This window comes from Muscardinus avellanarius (genome assembly GCF_963383645.1).
Source record: "Muscardinus avellanarius genome assembly, chromosome: 6".
Lineage (NCBI taxonomy): Eukaryota > Metazoa > Chordata > Mammalia > Rodentia > Gliridae > Muscardinus > Muscardinus avellanarius.
Genome location: NC_137791.1, coordinates 83,810,968 through 83,832,307, shown reverse-complemented (window position 1 = coordinate 83,832,307; position 21,340 = coordinate 83,810,968). Strand labels below are relative to the sequence as shown.

General features: G+C 36.3%; 1 protein-coding gene across 1 annotated transcript in view; it reads right to left on the bottom strand.

The window, feature by feature from the left end:
- The window catches only part of LOC308264104 (transmembrane protease serine 11D-like), a gene marked incomplete at both ends in the record, with an annotated part of 78,952 nt that overhangs the window by 29,868 nt on the left and 27,744 nt on the right, over nucleotides 1-21,340 (bottom strand). The window contains one exon of the mRNA XM_080697235.1: nucleotides 1,867-1,988. Within this exon, the coding sequence (XP_080553361.1) occupies nucleotides 1,867-1,988 (122 nt within the window). The remainder of the gene's footprint in view (nucleotides 1-1,866; nucleotides 1,989-21,340) is intronic.

Sequence of the window (21,340 nt, the reverse complement as noted above, 5' to 3'; positions counted from 1 at the left end):
TCTAGTACCAAGAACAAACCAGCAAAAGCCAAAGAAACTGGCAAAAAAGATAAAACTGAAATTCAGCATTATTCTTATCTCAGGAAAAAAGGCCCTGCTTTTTTTTTATCACTCATATGTATAACTTATGCAGAGAAATATATTTTTCTGAGGAAAGAGCTGATGATTCTAGGGGAAGCATCGTCTTTCTGTAGTATAAAGTAATTTGGGGGCCATAAGTGGAGACTGGGATATGATTTGAATAGGATTCACCTAAGAACCTCCTCTTTGTGTTCAAGCATTACAATACAATGTCATTAAGAGTAAATTCATCTCAGGGATAGTTAACTCCAAATGATTTAGTATTAAAATGTAGTAAAAAAAATTTGGCCATGAATTTTATATTTGATGGGGTGAACCAATTATTTCTCATTACTTATATTCTCCAACATTCATGCTTTGGTTGGGCGTTTTTCAACCTTTCAGTAGTTAAGGATTTTTGCCTGTTAACATTAGGATACATCATCAATTACCTTCTCTCTCTCTGTACTTGACATACCAATCTGGTTGGATTTAAGTGATTTATCATAATTATATCTAAAATAAAAATAATATTAAGTGTATTTTTAAGTGGAAAAAGATTATAACATAATATCTAGTAAAGTTTGATACATTTTACATATTAAAGTATCACAATGAATATTTATAAAGATTTTAAGATTTGTTTGTGAATGAGTAAAGTATATGTATTCCTTATATTTACTTACCCATATTTTCTTTTCCTTCCTTCTTCCCTCCCTCTTTCTTTCTTTCTTTCTTTCTTTCTTTCTTTCTTTCTTTCTTTCTTTCTTTCTTTCTTTCTTTCTTTCTTTCTTTCTTGTGGTACTGGGGGTGGAATCCAGGGGGTTTTCTACCTCTGAGCTATATTCCCAGACCTATTTTTATACTTTATTTGGAAACAGGGTCTCCCAAAGTAGCTGAGGCTGGCTTCAAACCTGTGAGATCCTCCTGTCTCAGCCTCCTAAGCACTAGATTACAAGCACAAGCCACCACGCCCAGCATTCTCCATGTTTTCTAGTTATTTTTGTGTATGTGGACTGGGAATTGAACCTAGAGGCATTCTACTGCTAGCTATAACCTCAGCCCTATTTTATCTTACTTTTTTATTTTGAAACAAAGTCTCACTTAGTTGCTGGGGGCCTTGCTAAATTGTTAAGACTGGCTTGGAACCTCCAACTCTATTCTCAGCCTTCCAACTACTGGAATTACAGATGCCTACCACTATGTTCAGCTAATTTTATTGTTGATTAAAATTTAAAAAAGAAACAAATAATAAAAGTATATAGTCTTCTTAAAAGTCTGGCATTATCCCTTTCTACTTCTCAACTGCATATTTATCTACTGATCAACCTAACTTTTCTGCTTGTAAGACTGATTTCAGGAGACAGAGTACAAATTAACAAATACTTAGGTACATTCAAAGTCCAGGTGGTGAAACTCAAGGCTCTTTGCAATATTTCACTTTTATGATTTTATCAGTTTATTAAATGAAGAAAGCAATTATGATATTAGCAAAACCCCAAATTACCAAGCTTTAACATTAGAAATATATCAAGAGAATCTTTTTTTAAATCTAGATTGGCTCTTGCCTGAGTAACCATGTTTGATATAATAAATGTATTCTTTCAATATGAAAGAAGACCAAAAAACTTGAAGAGATAAAATGATATTGAGTTAATATAAATATCAATGTATATTTAGGGAAGAATTCCAAGTAAAATTACCCTATATTAAGAAGTAGAAGTAATAATCAAAGGAAGAAGAGAAATATTTAATTTGAAAGCATATTTAATTATTTACTCTTTAGAGTAGTAAAATGATACTTACTAAAAGCTAAGAAATGAATTAGTAGACCTGTGATCAGTGCCAGGATCCCCACTGTTGCTATGGTGATGAAAAGCACAACCCATGGATTCAGGAACCTTGAGTTTGATGACAGCCGTGCTGGTCTTAGGAGGAAAAGTAAAGAAAGTCATTAATTTCCCTTAAAAATCCGTCATTTCAGTTTCATGAGCTTCTTCTTCTTCTTCTTCTTCTTCTTCTTCTTCTTCTTCTTCTTCTTCTTCTTCTTCTTCTTCTTCTTTTTTTTTTTTTTTTTTTTTTTGGTAGTACCGGAGATAGAACACAGGGGCATTGTACCTCTGAGCTACAGGCAGCCCTATTTTTTAGTATGTATGTATGTATGTATGTATGTATGTATGTATGTATGCATTTATTTATTTATTGTGCTACTGGGCTTCCTGGAAGCCCTTCTACCTCCAGGCTACACTCCCAGACCTATTTTTATATTTTTTAAATTTGGAAACAGGGTCTCTTAAGCCAGCGCGGCTGACTTCGAACCTGCGCGATCCTCCTGTCTTGGCCTCCCAAGCACGGGGATTATGTACAAGCGTGCGCCACCACGCCTGGCTTAGTGTTTTTATTTTTGAAACAGGGTCTCACTGAGTTGCAAAGGGCCTCATTAAGTAGCTGAGGCTGTCCATGAACCGCAACCCTCCGGTCTCCACCTCCCAAATGCTGAGACTACATGCGCCACCACGCCCGGCAGTTTCATGACCTTCTTTCTCAGCCTCTTTGTTTGCACATGGCTTTAACTAAACTAGAATCCTGGAAGTTAAACCTGAACTGAACCAAACTCTCCTTATTGTTTTTCCTTTCAAGGGGTTGTTGTTGCTCTCTTGCACAAAACTACTGACTAGTAGTTTGAATGAAGAGGAAATATAATCTATGGTTTGGAATTACTCTTTTTTTTTAACCAACTGACGAAGTTCTCAAGAATAATCATTCTCTTTTACTGGCAAAACCTGTTCTAAGAGCATGACTGGATACTGCTTTAGCAACTTGCCTTTCCAGAGCACCATCCCCAGAGTGTACCGAAGAGATCATTTTGGATTTTGATTGGATTACAAGAAAAGTGGGAGAGGGGAAAGGAATAAGAGTGGAAGCTGGGGAGTCAGAACAGCAGCATTCCTCACTGTGATTTGTTCCATAGTATTAAAATGACACGTGGCCAGAGCCAAATGGCTGGTACCCAGGAGAACAGCAAGCACCTGAAATGGATTAGAAATGCTCCAACACCAGAGGACGTGCGTGTTTATTATTTTTTCTCCTCAGTGCATCAATGGTGGGGTAAATCAAGGTATTTATACTTGTATGGTATCTCATATTAGTCATATATTAGTCAAATCTTACTCACTGCCTTTCCTTCTCCACTACAGATAGTCTCAAACTCATACTGGGGAGGTTACCAGTATGACCTGGTGTGAGCTGGCTGTGAATTCAAATTCTCTTTTTCATTTATTTGGGACTTAAAAAAAACTTTTTGGTGTGTTGGAACTAGACATCTTAGTGAGGTTTAAATTCATACAAATAAACATGCACACAGATTTTGGTGTTACCCACCCTCCTCATATATAACACCACACTGGTATTAACACCTACCTCAAAAGGCTGTTTTAAAGATTAAATGAGCTTACGTTAGGAATTATAAAGTAATTATCTAGTATGACAGGCTGTTCGCTAGGCTGAGTGCCCTGAGAGCAGAGAGAGAGAGATGTTCATGCTAGTGTTTCTCTGGAGAAGGCCCTGTATATATGTTCTGTAAAAACAGCCATTTGATATTTATAAATATTTGTTGCACATAATTCCTGGATCTGTTTCAAATTTATAAGCCTTAACAAAGTTTGGTAGTAGTTACACTCAGCCAGATTCTATTCTGATTTTCTTTCATTTTTTTTGCCAGCAATTTGGGAAAGTTCTAAGGTTAGTGGTGCCCAGACATTAGGCTTTACAACAGGGTAACTCTTTTTGTTTGGATTCTACTCAACCCAAAGAACTATAAAACGTATATTTTGGATTTTTGCAGTATACCGCCTGCATGTTATATGCTGTGGCACTGAGACCAGAAGATTACTGGAGGTGAAAATAGATTTACTAACTTTCAGTTCTACTAAATAAACACATTAAAAAATTATAAAAATTAACCCCAACCAAACATAATCATTTAGTAAAAATACATAAGCTAGGAAGAAAATAACCTAAAATAATAAAAAAGAGATGAATAATATGTTTATTTGATGTCTTTTTACTATATTGGTCTTATTTAATCATTTTGATATACTGGCATAAATTGATTTTTTACTGCCACTGATCCAGAGTACAACATTTGGGAGAAAACTGGCATTTTGACATTTTATAAGATTTTGAGCCTCAGTTGATTAATTTGTTGCCTCTTGGGCTTATTACATATGCTCTCAAAGCACAAAGCCTGGGATTTATGAATTCAGTAAATATTAGTGGTTCCTGAGTAGTGGCAGAATCAGAGTCAAAGAAAAGCCAAAAGACTAATAATTTCCAATTGATCAATCCTCCTTGGAATAATTAAGGGTTGATTGCATTTACAGAAATAAAATCTGATATGAAATGAAAAGGATTTTAATACTGAAAAACAAAGATTAAGTAGGAAGTCAAAACCCCTTAAAAATAGCTAGGTGTGGTAGCACATGCCTATAATCCCAGTACTTGGAAGGCTGAGTCAAGAAGATCACAGGTTTGAGGCCAGCCTCAGCAATCTGAAGAGACCCTCAGTAACCCTTAGTGATACCCTGTTTCAAAATAAAAATATAAAATGAGGCTGGGGGGTGTAACTTTGAAATAGAATGTCCCTGGGTTCAATCCCCCAAAATAAAACTCCCCGAAACAAAAAGCAAAGGCTAGAGTCAGCATATGCTTTAGCTTGGATGATCCTCCCATGGGAACAACTTTAGAGCCAACTTTTCTTCCTGTTCACTGAAAACATCTCAAACTTAGTCAGTGATTGAAAAGCACCATGAGACATATGACTCAATAAACAAAGGGCGTGGAGCACAAATTACTTTAATCTCACAAGCCGTAATTACATAAGAATCAATTGTTCCATCTCGTAGAAAGGCTGAAGAAATACCTGCTGTCTTGTTGACAGAGCAACTCATAGTTGAACTGATTCTAAAGCCTATGTTAACACAAGCTAGATTGTGCAAAATAGTGTGTGTGTGTGTGTGTGTGTGTGTGTGTGTGTGTGCATGCGTGTGCGCACGTGTGTGTGATTGAAAATGAAACCCAGGGCCTTTCTACCTGTGAGCTGTACCCTGAGCTCTATTTTATTCTTTTACTTTGAAACCGGGTTTCCCTAAATTGCAGAGAGCCTCCTTAAGTTCCCGAGGCTGGCCCAGAACACGTGATTCTCCTGTCTCAGCCTCCCCAGTTCTGTGATTACAAGCATGTGCCACCACACCCAGCTTAAGTGTAGAATATTTACTTGGTAATTTATTATAGAAAATATGTCTGAAAATTCAATTGTTAGAATTTTGACTGATAGTGCAGTGGAAATAAATATTCCATTTTGGCAAGAAAATAGTTTGCTTTTGAGGCAGAGTCCTGACCAGTGATTATATATATATATATATATATATATATATATATATATATATATATATATATTAGTGCTTGCATTAAGATGGAGAAACAAATATTCAGGTTTAACATGTTTAACTAGTTCTCTGCCACATTTACTGGCTTGGAAAAATGGCATGACTGTTGAAACTTATCTTTATACACTTTCATTGTGAAAGGCTCTTTGTCAGGCATTGTACATGTAAAATGCCAGTCTTCACAGTAGCCTTGTAATGTCTCTATTGTGACTCCATTTGACAGTAGGGAAAGTGTGGCACAGAATGTAGAAAATAACTCATGATTATTCATGAAGTGATAGAGCTAGAAATGCAAACTAGGTCATGTTGAATCAAAGAACATGAACTTTCTCACATAGGCTTCCTCATTAAGTAGCCACAATACGACTGGGGATAGGAAACCTTTGCACCTCTGGCCTCTCCTGATCTCACTTAGGAGAAGCAAAGGAAACCAAGATCCATTGAGTGCTTTTTAAATTTCTAGAACTCAGTCTTATACATAGTAAGTATGTAATAAAATAGTTATTGATTTAATTTGAAAGTACATCTAAATATGGTATATTTACATAAGAATATTAATCTCTGCTATTGTTACATAGTCATCCCTATGTATAGGTATGCAGTTATACTTGTGGATTAATAGTGCAATTTAGCAACACATTTTCATCATCTGGAAGAAGAGAGGAAATCAGTTACAGGGTAATTATAAATTTAGATACACATAGTGTTTATATGAAATTTTAAAAGTTTTTTTTTCCTGTAAATAAGATTTAAGATATACTATTAACAAAGATTTGGTCCTCAGTCCTCTCTGCTATGCAGTCTTCCTCAATGATCTCATCTTGTGTCATGGTTTTAGCAAGCACTCCATAGGTATTTCTTAAAAAACATCTTCAGCTCATAACACTCTCTCTCTCTCTCTCTCTCTCTCTCTCTCTCTCTCTCTCTCTCTCTCTTTCTGTGCCACACCATCATTTCTAATTATTTACTGAATATCTTATGGGTGCTTTACAACCACCTTAAATTAACAGTTCAAAACTGAAGTTGGTATCTTTCCCCCAACCTGCATTTATCCTACCTCCATTATTTCTAACATTAGTAAATGTCACTAAGGTCTACCTGGTACTCGATGATAAAGATCCAATAATTATTAGCAGCACCTGTTTTCTTGGTCATTTCCCACATTCAACAGGTCATCAAACAATTCTTGTTCTATTGCCAAAATCTTTTTTTTTCTATTTCTAAACTCCAGCTGTGACAATAATAATTTTATTCATAATACTTGAAATGCCTCTGTATTGTTCTCCTTGTTTCCATAACTAATCTTTTATTTGATTCAAGAGACATTTGGTGAGTTCCTATAATATTTTGGCAATGCTTAGGCCCTGGGTATACAATGAGCAGAAAGAGAAAAACATACTAGCAGAAATGGTCTGAATGTGTATGTCTTCTCAAGACTCACATCCTGAAATCCCAATGTCAAAGATAGTGGTATTAGCAGGTGGAATCCTTGAGAGGTGATTATATCATGAGGCCAGAGGTCTCATGAATGGGATTGATGTTCTTATTAAAAACATCCAGCCTCAGCTACTTAGTGAGGCCCTTTGCAACTCAGTGAGATCCTGTTTCAAAATAAAGCATTAAAAAAATGGGGCTGAAGATTTAGCTCAGAGGTAGAATGCCCCTGGGTTCCATCCCCAGTAGCGAAAAAAAAAAAAAGCATCCTTGGGAGATCTTGCACCCCAGGGCCATATGAGGTGACAGTGAGAAGATGACCATCAGTGACCCTCGCCAGACATTGAATCTATCAATAATGCGGTATTGGACTTCCGAGTCTCTAGAAGTCTAGAACTGTGAGAAATAAGTTTTTGTTGTTTCTAAGTCACCTAGACTGTGCCATTATATTATGCAGCATCCCGGATGGTCTAAGACCCAGCCATAGTGACAGAGGCAGAAGACAGAAAGGAGTAAAATGAATAGGTAAAATCAGGGATAAAGCAGGAGGTGGGTAGAGGAGTGTGTATGCGGTGCTGAAATGTTGGCGTGGCTAGGAAAGACTTTGCTTCGAAGGTAAAGTAAAGACTAGAAAGAGGCAACGAGCTAGCTCTGAAGAACAAGAGGAATGATCTGTGCAGAGGAGATAGCAGTTTGGGAGCCTGGAGCCAGGATCTCAATAAAACTGAGGAACAGCACCTGGAGTAGAATCAGTAGGTGAAGGGGTAGCAGAGAGGACAAGTCAGGAAGCTAGGAAGTGGGGAGCCATTAGGGTGATGATCACTTAGCGCTCTAAATGCAAGGGGTTTTATCCTTATCAAGTGAGACAGAAAGTATTTGAGGTTTTAAGCAAAAGATTGACATCAGATTATTTATTTAGTGCACTATTATAGGTGTTGTGGAGTGAATAGTGGACTTGGAGTGGAGTGGGAGGGCACTTAGGCCATTCAGTAACCTTATGAGAGGTGATGGTGGCTTAGACAAGCATGGTGGCAGTGGAGGTGGGGAGAAGTTTTCAGCGTCTGGCTTCATTTTGAACTTAGACCTATAGGTATTGGTGATGATTCTCCTGTGAGAGATGTGAGATCGGATTGAATCTAGGATTTTACTTCTTTTCAATCAATTCTTTAAAAATATTTTCAGTAGCCAGGCGTGGTGGCGCACGCTTGTAATCCCCGCGCTTGGGAGGCAGAGACAGGAGGATCGCGCAGGTTTGAAGCCAGCCACGCGTGCTGGCTTAGGAGACCCTGTTTCCAAATATAAAATGTAAAAATAGGTCTGGGAGTGTAGCCCGGAGGTAGAAGGGCTTCCAGGAACCCCAGTACCACCAAAAAAAATTTATATATATATTTTCAGTAGGCAACAAACCAAACAATGTTAGGTTTGTTGTATCTGAAGATATCACTACCAATGGCATTATTAGCATGTACTGGAAGGGATGAGGCAGGAGGGAAATACACCAAGAGATGTAGTGTACATATATGGATGTGTTACTTAGTATCTTACCATGATGTATAGTTATAATGCACCAACAAAAATAAAAAATAAAATCCTTTCAGGGATTTTATGAAAGAAAATATTAAGTTCTTACATCCTCCTTTTCTCCTAACTCATTTGAAATTTGTCTATAGCTTGTTAAAATCAGTAGAAAGTCATCTAACCTTCTCTGTGGCTCATCATGATCACTTTTGCAATTTTGACTTCTGCTACATCTCCACCGATGTATTTACTCCAGTCAGATCAAATGATGTAGCCAATTCCAGGTAGCATGTCCTCTTACTTGGAAAATGCCTTCGTATTTCAGTTGCCTGGCTGATTCTCATTTTATCCTCAAGATAATTCAAACTTTATTCTTCGTCTTCTGAAGAGTTTCCTTCTCCTCCAAGGAATTCCCTTCTCCTTCACTACCCCTCACCTGATCTGAGTGAACTTCTTTTTTATAGTTCTTATACTTTACTGTGTTAAGCAATGATATTTGCGCCAGCTTTCACTTCTAGGCCTTAGCTCATGAAAGGTAAAACTGCATCTGATCTGGCAGCATATGCTCCATCACCAGCACAATACCCACCACGGTGTCCACGTAAGGCATTGCTGATGGAAAAACTGATGAATGACTCTGCAAGGAGTGATTTAAAAGTAATTTTACAAGTTTGTAGGGACTCTGTCAAATTACACACTGTACATTCTTGTTTTGGATGCTGACAAGTGAAAATAGAGACGAGAGAATAATCTTACCATTTAATAAATGCTTACTCTGTATCTGGCACCAGGCTGAATTTTTCTATGTCATCTTTTTTTTAATCCTTGTAAAAGCCCTAGTTTATGGATGAGGAAAGAGAGGCTTAAAGATTAAGTCACTCAGCTAGTAAGTGACAGAGCTATCATATGAATCCAGATCTGGCAAGGTCAAATTGCAAATGTTCACATCAGATGGGAGGGGACTTTCTGCTAATTATATGTTATTACTAATCACTGTCACACTATTACCTTATTGTTGACATTAAAAATTAAAAATTAAATATTTGTACATATTTTATAAGATACTATATAAAATGTGTATGTTTAAATATTTGCATATGTGTTTATATTATTATGTTGAAACTATAAAGAATATATGAAGCCAGGCATGGTAGCACATGCTCATAATACCAGTACTTGGGAGGTTGAAACAGGAGGATTACATGTTCACGGACATCCTCAGCTACTTAGGGAGGACCTCTCCAACTTAGTGAGACCCTGTTTCAAAATAAAGAATTAAAAAATAGGACTGGGGGTGTTGCCTGGAGGTAGAATGCCTATGGTTTACATCCCTAGTACTGCAAAAAAAAAAGAATATATGAAATGGTTTCAAAGTCAATCTTATTAGCTCTTGACTATTACCATTAAATAGGCAGCAGAGACTACCCAATTACCCAAGGAAAAAATATAATTATATGTATATATATCACTATCTATACATATATATGTGTATATGTTTGGTTTTGAGGATATTTGAGGATATATAATATATATATTATATATATATATATTTAAGTTGAATACTTTATTCAAAAAGTCCCACTAACAATAATATAATTAATTATATAAAACAATATAAGACAGGTGAAAATAGAGTACCTTTTCAGTTGGAAACTGGGTAGAAGAAAGGGATCATTGTTCCCCTTTTCCAGCAAATCACTGATTTAGTCCAACCCTTTTATTTAAAATTTTTTCCAGAGGAACTTAGGTACACTATGAAATACACAGTAAAAAGAAAAACTGGACATTTTTGAGGATTTTACAACCTGTTGGCAGAGACAAAGTCCTACAGTTTAGACTTCTTAAAGACCGTGCTGCATTCTAAAAACTCCACATTCATGTGGAAGATAAGAATCCTATTCTTGAATCAAAACTCCAGTGTTCTGTGTGTGTATCTTTAGAAGGTACCACATGACTTTCTTTTAATGATATACTTTCACACTTATTTTATCTTGAGTAACATTTAAACAAGCTTATTTTCCTTGAGGATATACATTACTTTATATTCCTTGAAGATACAGAGAGGGAGAGATTGGACAAGTGATAAGATTCCAGAATTACAGAATTAGCCTATCTCTCTTTTGTGAGAACTAAGAAAAAGAAGCTTCCCTGGGAGGCAGAGAGCTTCAAGAGACCATCCATGGGGATGAATGCAGCTCCAGGCTGGAGCAAACATCTTGGCAGGGAGGACAGGTTTCATCTCAGCCCCCAGTTTTCCTCGACACACACATTTATGCATTGCATAAACAGCGCAGCTATATATAGCAGTGTTGAAATGATATATTGGTGTTCTGGAATCTGCTGCTTTTATGGAAAAGTCAATGTAGGATTAAAATTATTCTCATGAAGACTGCAAATTCATATAAATAAATGACTAGTATGTAGATATGTATGTGCATAGTAAAAAGCAAGGGTAGTTATAATGGTTCATGAAAACCTGTTGCCAATGAGCCTGAGTGTGAGCTCAGTTGTTCCAATTGTTTTTGACTGGTTAAGCTTTTCTCTTTCTGAAACCTGGGGCTACATCTAAGTATTAGGGTACGACCACAATTGAACAAATCCATATTTAATGGTAGTAGAAAACAAGTGCCTTTCCTATGGATGCTTATTTATATTTTGTGTAAATGGTTCTAATTTTGAAGGAATCATTTTCATATTCTGGAGGTTCATAGATATCCTTCTCCAGTGTATCGTTATTATTATTATTATATGATTGAAATGTTTAAATATGCTTTACAACAAACACTGCTTGTCTTAAAATATTTTCACTGAATTCTAGAATTTGAGGATTACACTTAAGGCTGTATCAAACAATTACCAGAGAATGAGAAATTATAGATTATGCTTTACCACAGTGTATCAAATTTTAATTTATTTTGAGCCTGTCAAATTAAAAAATGGTTACAGTTTTATATTATTAATGTTTACTTAATGTTTCTACAATCCATCAGACATTAATTTCTTCCAATTAGAACATGATTATTTTTATTGAGATTTCCTTCAATATTACTAATGTCTCTGAAAAGAAGAAACCAGGATATAAAAGATTCTTTAAGTGACTTTAAAACTTCTGAGCACGGTGTTAATTCTTGCATTGTAAAATCTTCAAAAGAGTGTGGAAAGAGAACAAGACTAGAATTAGGAAATGTGGATTTAAGCACTCTGTCATAGGGAACTGTACGATCGCATATAAATAGTTCCACGCAAGCTCCAGTTGTTTAATTTTTTTTTTTTTTGGTGGTACTGGGGATATAACCCAGGGGCCTTCTACCTCCAGGCTACACTCCCAGACCTATTTCATATTTTATTTGGAAACAGGGTCTCTTAAGCCACCTGAGGCTGGCTTCAAACCAGCGTGATCCTCTTGTCTCAGCCCGAAGCATGGGGATTACAAGCGTGCACCACCACGCCGGGCCAGTTGTTTAATTTTATAAATGGTCAACACAATGCCTTTCTCATACAAACAGTATCAAAACAGTTTATATGAAATTAATTTGAAATTAAACTGAAATTTATAATGCTATTATTGTGCCTTGAATATAATAACAAGATCTCAAGAAATGAAAATGTTGAGTGATCTTAGATAAATCCTTTAATATCATGGAGTTTCAGTTGCCCTAACTATATAATAGGGAAAATAATACCAACTGCAAGGGGTTTTGTGAAAACACAATATGCATACTATTTTAAACTAGAAAGTGCAAGAAAACTTTTTAGTAAAATAAAATTTTCATTAATTACTTTAATTATTATTTTATAATCTGCTTATATTTTATAATCTGCTTATATTTTAATTTTTCTATTGGAAGAGTAAACCACGTTTCTTTTAAAACATTTAATTTAAATATAAATTTACATATTAAATTTATCTATTTGGGCTAACGTATCTATTCCACTCTGTCTTCATCCTTTTTATCTTACTCTATACACATTCTTTTTCAGAGATGACTATTAAATTTATAACTTTAGTTAAAACATTTTCTATGACCACTAATTTCTTCTATGTGAATTCTAGGTACTATCACAGATAACTTTGTGCCAAAGGAAAGGATTGTATGCACACTCTCCTCCTTTGATGTATTTCAGAGTAGAAGAGATTCGATTCTACTCTTTTATAGTTATTAACATTTTAGAAATATTTGAGTAATTGAGTATGTAGCTTAGTGATAGATTACTTGCCTAGAAAGATTTATTGGGTTTATATATACTTGATATATTGCCAGACATGCAAAAATAAAAAGATGTAATTCCTTAAGTACACAGAGTGATAGGTGAAAACTGCCACATGAGCATCCCACAAGCTGTAACAAGTGAGAGATAAGAGAAACAACTTTTGGTTACAGTTAGAAAGAACTGTTTCTCATCTTTGTGGAACATGTGGCATGTGAATTGTAACTTGAAGTATGTCTAGGTCTTCTGGGTAAAAGGAGAAATAAGAATAAAAGAGGTAGAAAGTGTAAAATGTGTTTGGAGAACAGTAATTGGTCCAGTATGGTCCTTGTAGGCAAGAAGATGGAAAAAAAATCTGGAAAAATATATTTGATCATGAATATGGAGAATATTTAGAGTGATAATTGTGAACTCTTTTGATTTTTAGGTCATCATTAGGCTTTCTGAAATGAAAAATTATAGGAAAGCAGTAGTGTTTTAGAGAGATTAATTTGATAATTGGGCTGTAATAGGAGGGAGTCAGCAGGTAGGAGGTCTTACTGTGGAGGCTGATTTATTAGTCTGTCAGCGGGATGGAGAGTAGGGATCAAGGGCTCTGTATGGACTGGGCAGAGGGGTGGTGGAAAGGGAAGGTTTGAGAGAAACATGGAAGAAGAAAACTTAGGACCATTCTTTGGAAGGGGATTCAGAGCCAGGAGCAAGAGTAGCAGTCCAGGATGACATTTTAAAGACTGAATTTGAGTCATTGGGAATTAGCCATATTAGTCACAGGGATGGTTATGTTTTTTGTTTTGGTTTGTTTTGGTTTGTGGTGCCAGGGATGGAACCCAGGGGCATTCTACCTCTGAGCTGCACTCCTAGCCCAATTTTTTCCCTTTCTTTCTCTCCCTCTCTTTCTCTCCCTTTTTCTTTCTCTTTCTTTCTTTCTTTCTTTCTTTCTTTCTTTCTTTCTTTCTTTCTTTCTTTCTTTCTTTCTTTCTTTCTTTTCTGCTGTACTGGGGATGGAACCCAGGGGTAATCTACCTCCAAGCTACACCCCCAGCCATATTTTTAATTCTTTATTTGGAAATAAGGTTTTACTGAATTGCAAAGGACCTCACTAAGTAGCTGAGGCTGTCCACGAACCATGATCCTCCTGTCTCAGCCTCCCAAATGCTGGGATTACAAGCATGTGCCACCAGCCTGGCTCCAATGATTTATTATTTATTTTGAAACAGGGTCTCACTAAGTTTCAGAGGGCCTCATTAAGTAGCTGAGGCTGGCCGTGAACCTGCGATCCTTCTGTCTCAGCATCTCAAGTACTGAGATTACAAGGATGTGCCACCACGCTCAGCTTAAATAGTTAAGTTTTTAAAAAGATGTTTTAACAATACAGCTTTTACCTAATTTTTGATGATGTTATATCACAAAGAACCCATATTTATAGGAAGTTGAAAATGCTACAAGTCAAAGTGCATTTAATACATTTAACTTACAGTTATACCCCCAGCCCTACTTCTATTTTCTTTATTTTGGATCAGGGTCTCACTGTGTTGCAAATATTAGTTTGAGGCTAAACTAAGCCTCAACTAAGTAATTTGAGCCTCCACTAAGTAGCTGAGGCTGTCCACAAACCGCGATCCTCCTGTCTCAGCCTCCCAAGTGCTAGGATTACAAGCGTGAGCCACCATGTTACGTGAGTCTTAGTTACACATGTAGAGAATGACATATTTACCCTTTTGAGCCTGTGGTTGATGGAGCATGGTGACTTGCTACCACTGATTGCCCAGCATCACCAGAGGGTAACTTGGTGCATATTGCTAGGCAAGGAAAAGTTAAAAATTCAAAAATTAAACTATGACCTCTACTGAAGTATTTATTTCAGACAATGATGAAGTTGAAATATTAAGTCAAGCCACTGATAGACAGGGTCCATCTCTATTTAATTTAACTGGCAGCATTTGTGTGATAATTCCTAGCACTCAGCTGGAAAGGTGAGTGTAGGCTGAACAAAGATCTTGGTGTGGTGCTGGAGGCACATTTTTTTAAATTCATTGTCTTAAAGGTAGGATTTAAAGCTCTCAAAATATTATAATATTATTTAAAATGACTGAAACAACTCCTTTTACTACATTTGGAATAAGAACTATAGACCTGTTATGTAAATCTCTACTTATATGCAGAATACAAGATTTTAATTTTGTAAAGAATTTCCCATTATTAGAGCTTTAGGGATCCAGTAATACTTAAAGGCATGTACGTGTGTTTGTGTGTGTTTGTGTTTGTGTGTGTGTGTGTGTGTGTGTGTGTGTGTGTGTGTGTAATTTAGGCAGCCATTGATTAATATTTACAAACGTACAATGACACCATTGCCCTAAGTAAAGTCATTTTATATGTAAGACTAAAAATAGAGTGATCCATGACCCAGGGAAAATAAAACTTTACTATGATTACAAACAGAAGAGAGAGAAATATGAAATTTGTTCTGTAATCCTTTTACTAATCTATGCTAAATCTTTAAAAATTGGTAGTCAAATGAATTCAAACAAACTAAATACTCATGCAGGATGCTTAGGTGTGTAGTTATTTAAATAATTGATAGATGGACTATTTCTATTTCATTAGACCATCAGTCAGTAGCTGGTTATGCAGATACTTTTTCCATTTATTTTATTTTATGTGGATTATATTGAAAATGGCATACATTCACATAGTGCTTGGTGCAGGTACTTAGGGCATGATCTAATGAGACCAAAGACAAAGATTCAATCTTGGATAAATTTTTTCCACTGAGACAGCCCGAGCACTTATTCTTAAATTGCTTTTGCAAACATAGGCTCTTTTTGTAATAATTTCTTCTTTCTCACCAAAAAAAAGGAAGAACTATCTAATTGAACAAGATGGTCTTGGCACAAGCTCCACTACCTATGGGCCACATTGATCACCCACTAAGGATGTCATGCTGAATGCATGTGATTTTTCCTTTTTTTTCCCAGTGGTATTGATGTTCCTGGAAACCCTTCTACCTCTGGGCTACACTCCCAGACACCTATTTTTTTTTTTTTAAACAGGGTCTCTTAAGCGAGCGAGGCTGGCTCGAACCTGCACTGATCCTCCTGTCTCTGTCTCCCAAGCATGGGGATTACAAGCGTGGGCCAGCACGCCCAGCTTGAAGTAACCCTTTTTAATTTGAATATTTTAACATATTTTCTGGGAGATTCAAAAATAAAATTGCCAATGCAGAAATGTTTATCAGGCATTTAGTATAACTATGAGGCCCCTTATTTCCAACTGACTCTGACTTTTTCTCCTATCCCACTCCTCCTTGTTCTGCTCCCAGCTTCCCAGAGTCTGGACAGCTCCTCTAGCAGAGTAGCTTCTCTCTCCAGCATAGGGACTTTGAATTTGCTGTTCCCTCTGCCTGGGGCACAGATTTCGGATTTCCTCAGGAAATCCTCCCTTGTCTCCTTCAAGCCATTGCTCACTTGACATTACGCCAGTGAGAGCTTTCTAACTACACATTTAAAACCATACTTCCTCCCTGCTCTATTATCATTTTGCTTTATTATTTTACAGAGAACTTATAGCCTTTTAATGTACCATATTACTTATTTTGTTATGTCACACTCATGTTGCTTTAGAAGCTCCATGAGTGTGTTTTTATTTTCTTTCTTTTTTAACTTTCTACTAACTCATGGATAATGTCTTTTTTTAAAAAAAGACAGTGGTTTCTTACTCTGGTTTGTTATATTCAACACATTTAAGAACTGTTTCTAGAAAGACATTGGCTAGGGGCAGCAATTGATTCTGATACTGAAAATGCTTGTGGCATATGCCAAAGACTTTGCGAGTGGGCTGAGTTCATAGGCTTTTAGGGAAAGCCTTTCTTGACTCAGGAAGACTTATTCAAAGAAACTCTAAAGCACTTCCTTTTAAACTCAAGAATTCTGATACAGTTCTGCATCCATCTTTTGCAATGCAGGATTTCCAAGATGCTACTTTCTCATTCTCATTAGATATTTAACTTATTTTAGGCTAAGGAAGGAGATATTGCGTATCTGCATTGTCACTCCTGCCTTACATCTATCTGTAAAGCAAGTGATTTGGCCAGGAGCATGGTGCAGACTGCTGAAGAAGGTTAGTAAAGCTCAGTGGGTTTTTCACTATTCAGTATATATCCCCATATTCAATAACAGAGGTATTTGAAAACTTTTTGACATTTCTGTGAAGAGATGACTGTAAGGCATATCTTGATTACTGCTGTGACATGTAATATACACTGGCTTTTATAAGGAAGGTCATCTAGTACTGTACAACTACACAAAGGGTAGGTATGTTTCCATAACTGACATTAGGAAGCTTCTTTCTGCAGATGAGCGCTAGGGCACCATGGTAAAGGCTGGCACCTATTTACAAAGTTGAGCTTGACTAGGTGACTTGAAAACAACAGAATGGAAATATTACTTCTGGATTATTATAATACTAATATTTCAAGTATATTTTTCTAGAAGGCATTAGATTCTCAAAGTGAAGGGAAGACTACTTCATTAACTCTGTTGTCACTGAAGAACATGTTCTCAGTGTTTAAATAACAATTTTAATGGAAAGCCCTGACTCAGATTCATCTCCTTGCTGATTGTGAGTTAAGGGGTGCCTGGCATATACTCTAGAGGGCACTGTTGTTAAATGTTTAGTATTCTATTCCTTGTGCATTCTAGGATGTATAGCCATTGACAAAGATGTGAAGTCCATACACTAGTTTTAAAGAAAGGAACATCTCTTTGGTTGAAGACTTGTTCTTTGCTTGTTTCCCCCAGGATAGAAATATAGCACTTTTTTAAAATTTAGTTCTCAAATAGATAATTTTTCTTCCTTTCTTTCCTTACCCGTGTGTGTGTGTGTGTGTGTGTGTGTGTGTGTGTGTGTGTGTGTGTTACTAAGGACTAAACCCAGGAGCATTCTACTGATGAGCTACACCTCCAGCCATTTTTTTAATGTTTTGTTTTGAAACAAAGTCTTGCTAGATTGTTGAGATTGATCTCAAACCCGTGACTCTCCTATCTCAAGCTTTCAAGCACTGCGATTGCAGGTGTGCATGAACACGCCTAGTTCCTCCTTAATTTTTAGATAGAAATGTCTTTTGACTTTTACTGACACTATTATTTTTCTAGCTATCTGATAATTACAAATAAATACCCATTACAGTATAGATATATGATATTTTGTTGTATTTGTGAATATTTGAATCTCAGATTGAATTTGAATATCTTGGACACTGTATTATCTTTTGGGATAAAAACATTCTGCAGTGGGTTTTGGTGGTGGTTGAACATCTCTGTAAATATACCAAACCACTGAATTGCACATCTTAAACAGATTAACTTTGTAGTATGAATATATATATTTCCCTTAATCTGTTAAATTCTTCTTTTAATGAGTATTAACTTATTGCAATAATAAAGTTACCAAGCTTTCTGTGAGTAATTGACAATGAAAGTGAGCTTGAACGTCCAGAAACAGAAAAAGACTCAATAATCTATTCAGTTGTTTTCAATGCTATCTCCTAGGCAGTAGTTCTTAGTGAGATGTTGGAATACAGGGTGTCTATTAATGGCAAGACATTTATTACATGTAATAACAAAAACATCCAAGTTTTGAAATAGTCTACTTATATCATTTAAAGTACTTACTTTTAGGATAATGTTCCACCCACTCACTTGAATTTTCTTATTATCTGGGTGAAATTTCAAATAGTGCATTGGGACTTGCTTATTAACCTAGTGACATCTCCATACTACATCACATATTTTCATCATTTGTCATTTTCAGAGTGGGAAAAAGGCTGATCCCAGAGAAAAATTGATGTTTAAACTCAAGATGCCAAATAATGAAAGACAATCATTCTTTGGACATTTCTCAATTCTCCTATTCTTCTCCCTTTCCCCTGAAGCCTTAGCCAATGTGAAGACACTGTTTCCCAGATATATCTGAGCATTGAACCATTTATTTCTCACATAACTAGCATTTTGAGGAGCTCAGTGTTACCGGAACTCAGGAAAATGCTGCTTTGTGAGTTCTGACTTGCCCAAGGTATTAAGCATCTCTACAGGAGATGAATGTGCAGTGTTCCACACACAGCTTAGAAGGCATGTTGATGCTTATCTTGTACGGGAGAAAGCTTCTTGCTATACTCTTCTCTACAGTTTGGGTACTTGAGAGGCTCTCTTATAGCCGTATACAGCAGTTGTTTGGTCTAGTACTTCTTAAATTTGAATTTAATTTTGACAATTAAAATACAAATTTTAAATTAGTGGGTGTGGGGTTGAGTACAAGATTCTTTATTCCAACAAACTTCCACATGCTATCCAAGGACTATATTTTGTGTAGCAAGGGTTTTAGAAACAATTATATTAGAGTAGTTCAGAATCAAAGTAGAGTGATTTTATTGAAGTATACTTGTTCTTTCTCTGCCTTTTAAAGTTTAAGTCCAGTCAGTTAATCTTTTACCATATGATCGTTATGAAATGTTCAAAGCCTCAAGGAAATTGTATGTGTGTATACACACACACACACACACACACACACACACACACACTGGAATTTTACTCAGCTATAAAGACAAACAAAATTATGCCATTTGCAGGAAAATTGATGGAACTTGAAAATATGCTGAGATCAGCTAGTCTCAGAAAGTTAAGGGTCATATGTTTTTTCTTATATGTGGAAGCTAGAACAAAATTAGGAAGAAAAAGAGAATTCATTCAAATGAGGAAGAAAATAAATAAAATAGTGAAAAGGTATTGGGGGAGGAGAAAACAAGAATTGAAGAAGGAAACTATTCAAATAAGATTACCTTCATACAAGGTTTCATTACTAATATCACTAACATGTATGGGGAGGGAGGAAGAGGATATAGAATTTAAAAATTTTTAAAAATTAACTTACTTCATCAAAACATACTTCATCAAAATATACTTATCTCTAAGAATTAGATTCGTATTTGTCTATAAAAATAAAGGAAGAAAATATTTACGGGCTGCTATATCAGACCAGATTTGTAACGCTAAATAGAAAGTGTCAGGATATTTTCCTCCCATCACTGTCTATATAAATACAAAGTGTGAGCCGGGCCTGGCGGTGCACGCTTGTAATCTCTGCACTTGGGAGGGGGAGACAGGAGGATCGTGCAGGTTCGAAGCCAGCCATGATGGCTTAAGAGACTCTGTTTCCAAATAAAAATATAAAAAAATAGGTCTAGGAGTGTAGCCTGGAGCTAGAAGGGTTTCCAGGAACCCCAGTACCACCCCCCCCCCAAAAAAAAAAACTAAGTGTGTTTCCAAGAGGTGAGGGATTTGGTATTCTGGAGAGAAACATGATAGTGGTTTTTGCTTCAATTTTGGGCATTCTTTAATGCTTAATTTAATTGTTGTACATGGGCATAAATATATGGACCTAAATATAAAATATTCTAACAATTCAGAGAATTTCTGAATTCAGAGAATTCAGAATTGTACTGGAACTCTTCTCTCAGGGTGACTGGTTGAGGATTATCACCAGTCCTTAGGTCAGAGGAATGGAGACTGGAATTAGAGCCCCTGTTGTGGTCCTCATGATTAGTTCTATTTAATTGCTATAAGTAGTAAGCAGTAATTGTTTCATAAAACAAACAAAAAGGTGACTTGTAGTGAATCATGGACCAAACCTAAGATTAGGAGTTTCAAATGCTCTTGAGTAATATTTATTTGCATTAATATATTTTTTTAAAAAACATCTTGTGCTCAACTCCTTTTGATTTTAATCCTTCGTGGCTTCTTGCCCAGATTTTTGTATTTTCAGAAGCAGAAGAAAAAAAGTCCAGCTTCTCATTATCATTTTTCCCAGGTGATTTTGTGTCATAACGAAACTACAGAGTTCTATGGTCTATGAATCAAATATTTTTGAGGCCTGTGCAGTACAAGGCACTTCCTTAGACCTCATGAACATAATGGTGCAGACGTGATCTTTGATCCTGGGATTGGTATACATAGAGAGAGGATGGGGCCTGCTGCAAACAGAAAGCTGAGGGTACCAGGCAGATCCCTTCTTTGGACTTCAGTTTTTTTCTTCTTTGTCACCGAGGAAAGAATCTGTGAATTTTCTCCTCTCCTTCACACTCTTCCTTCTCTCCTCCCTCCTTCACATTGATGGTCTGTTTGCTCATATGTTTATGACCCATCTCCACATCCCTCCTTTATACCCCAATGTGCTGTGAGCTCCATGCAAGGAGCACAGGACAACACAAGAGCACAGACACAGAATCTAGACCAACTAGATTCAAATGCCATTTCTTGATGTGTGAATCTAGGAAGTCATCTAACTCCTCAATTTCTTTACTTGAAAAATGAAGGTAAGAATAGTACCTAGCTCCAGCTTAGCTCAAGGATAACTGAGCTAACATTTTGTTAATACCACTAGAATAACGTCCGTTTCTTGCCTGACTGTGTGCCAATATGTATAAGTGAAATAAATGAAAATAGGGACTGAGTGTGTTTGCTTTCCATTGTATTTCTCCAAGTTTTCATTAAGTGAATCTGTACAGTGGGAGGATGGTGTATATGATGAAACTGAGGCCCTGTCTGCAATGCCATGGTTTCTAACATGGGCATGAAAAGCCATACAGGGATTCTTTTCTACCTCCTGAACAAATGTATCTG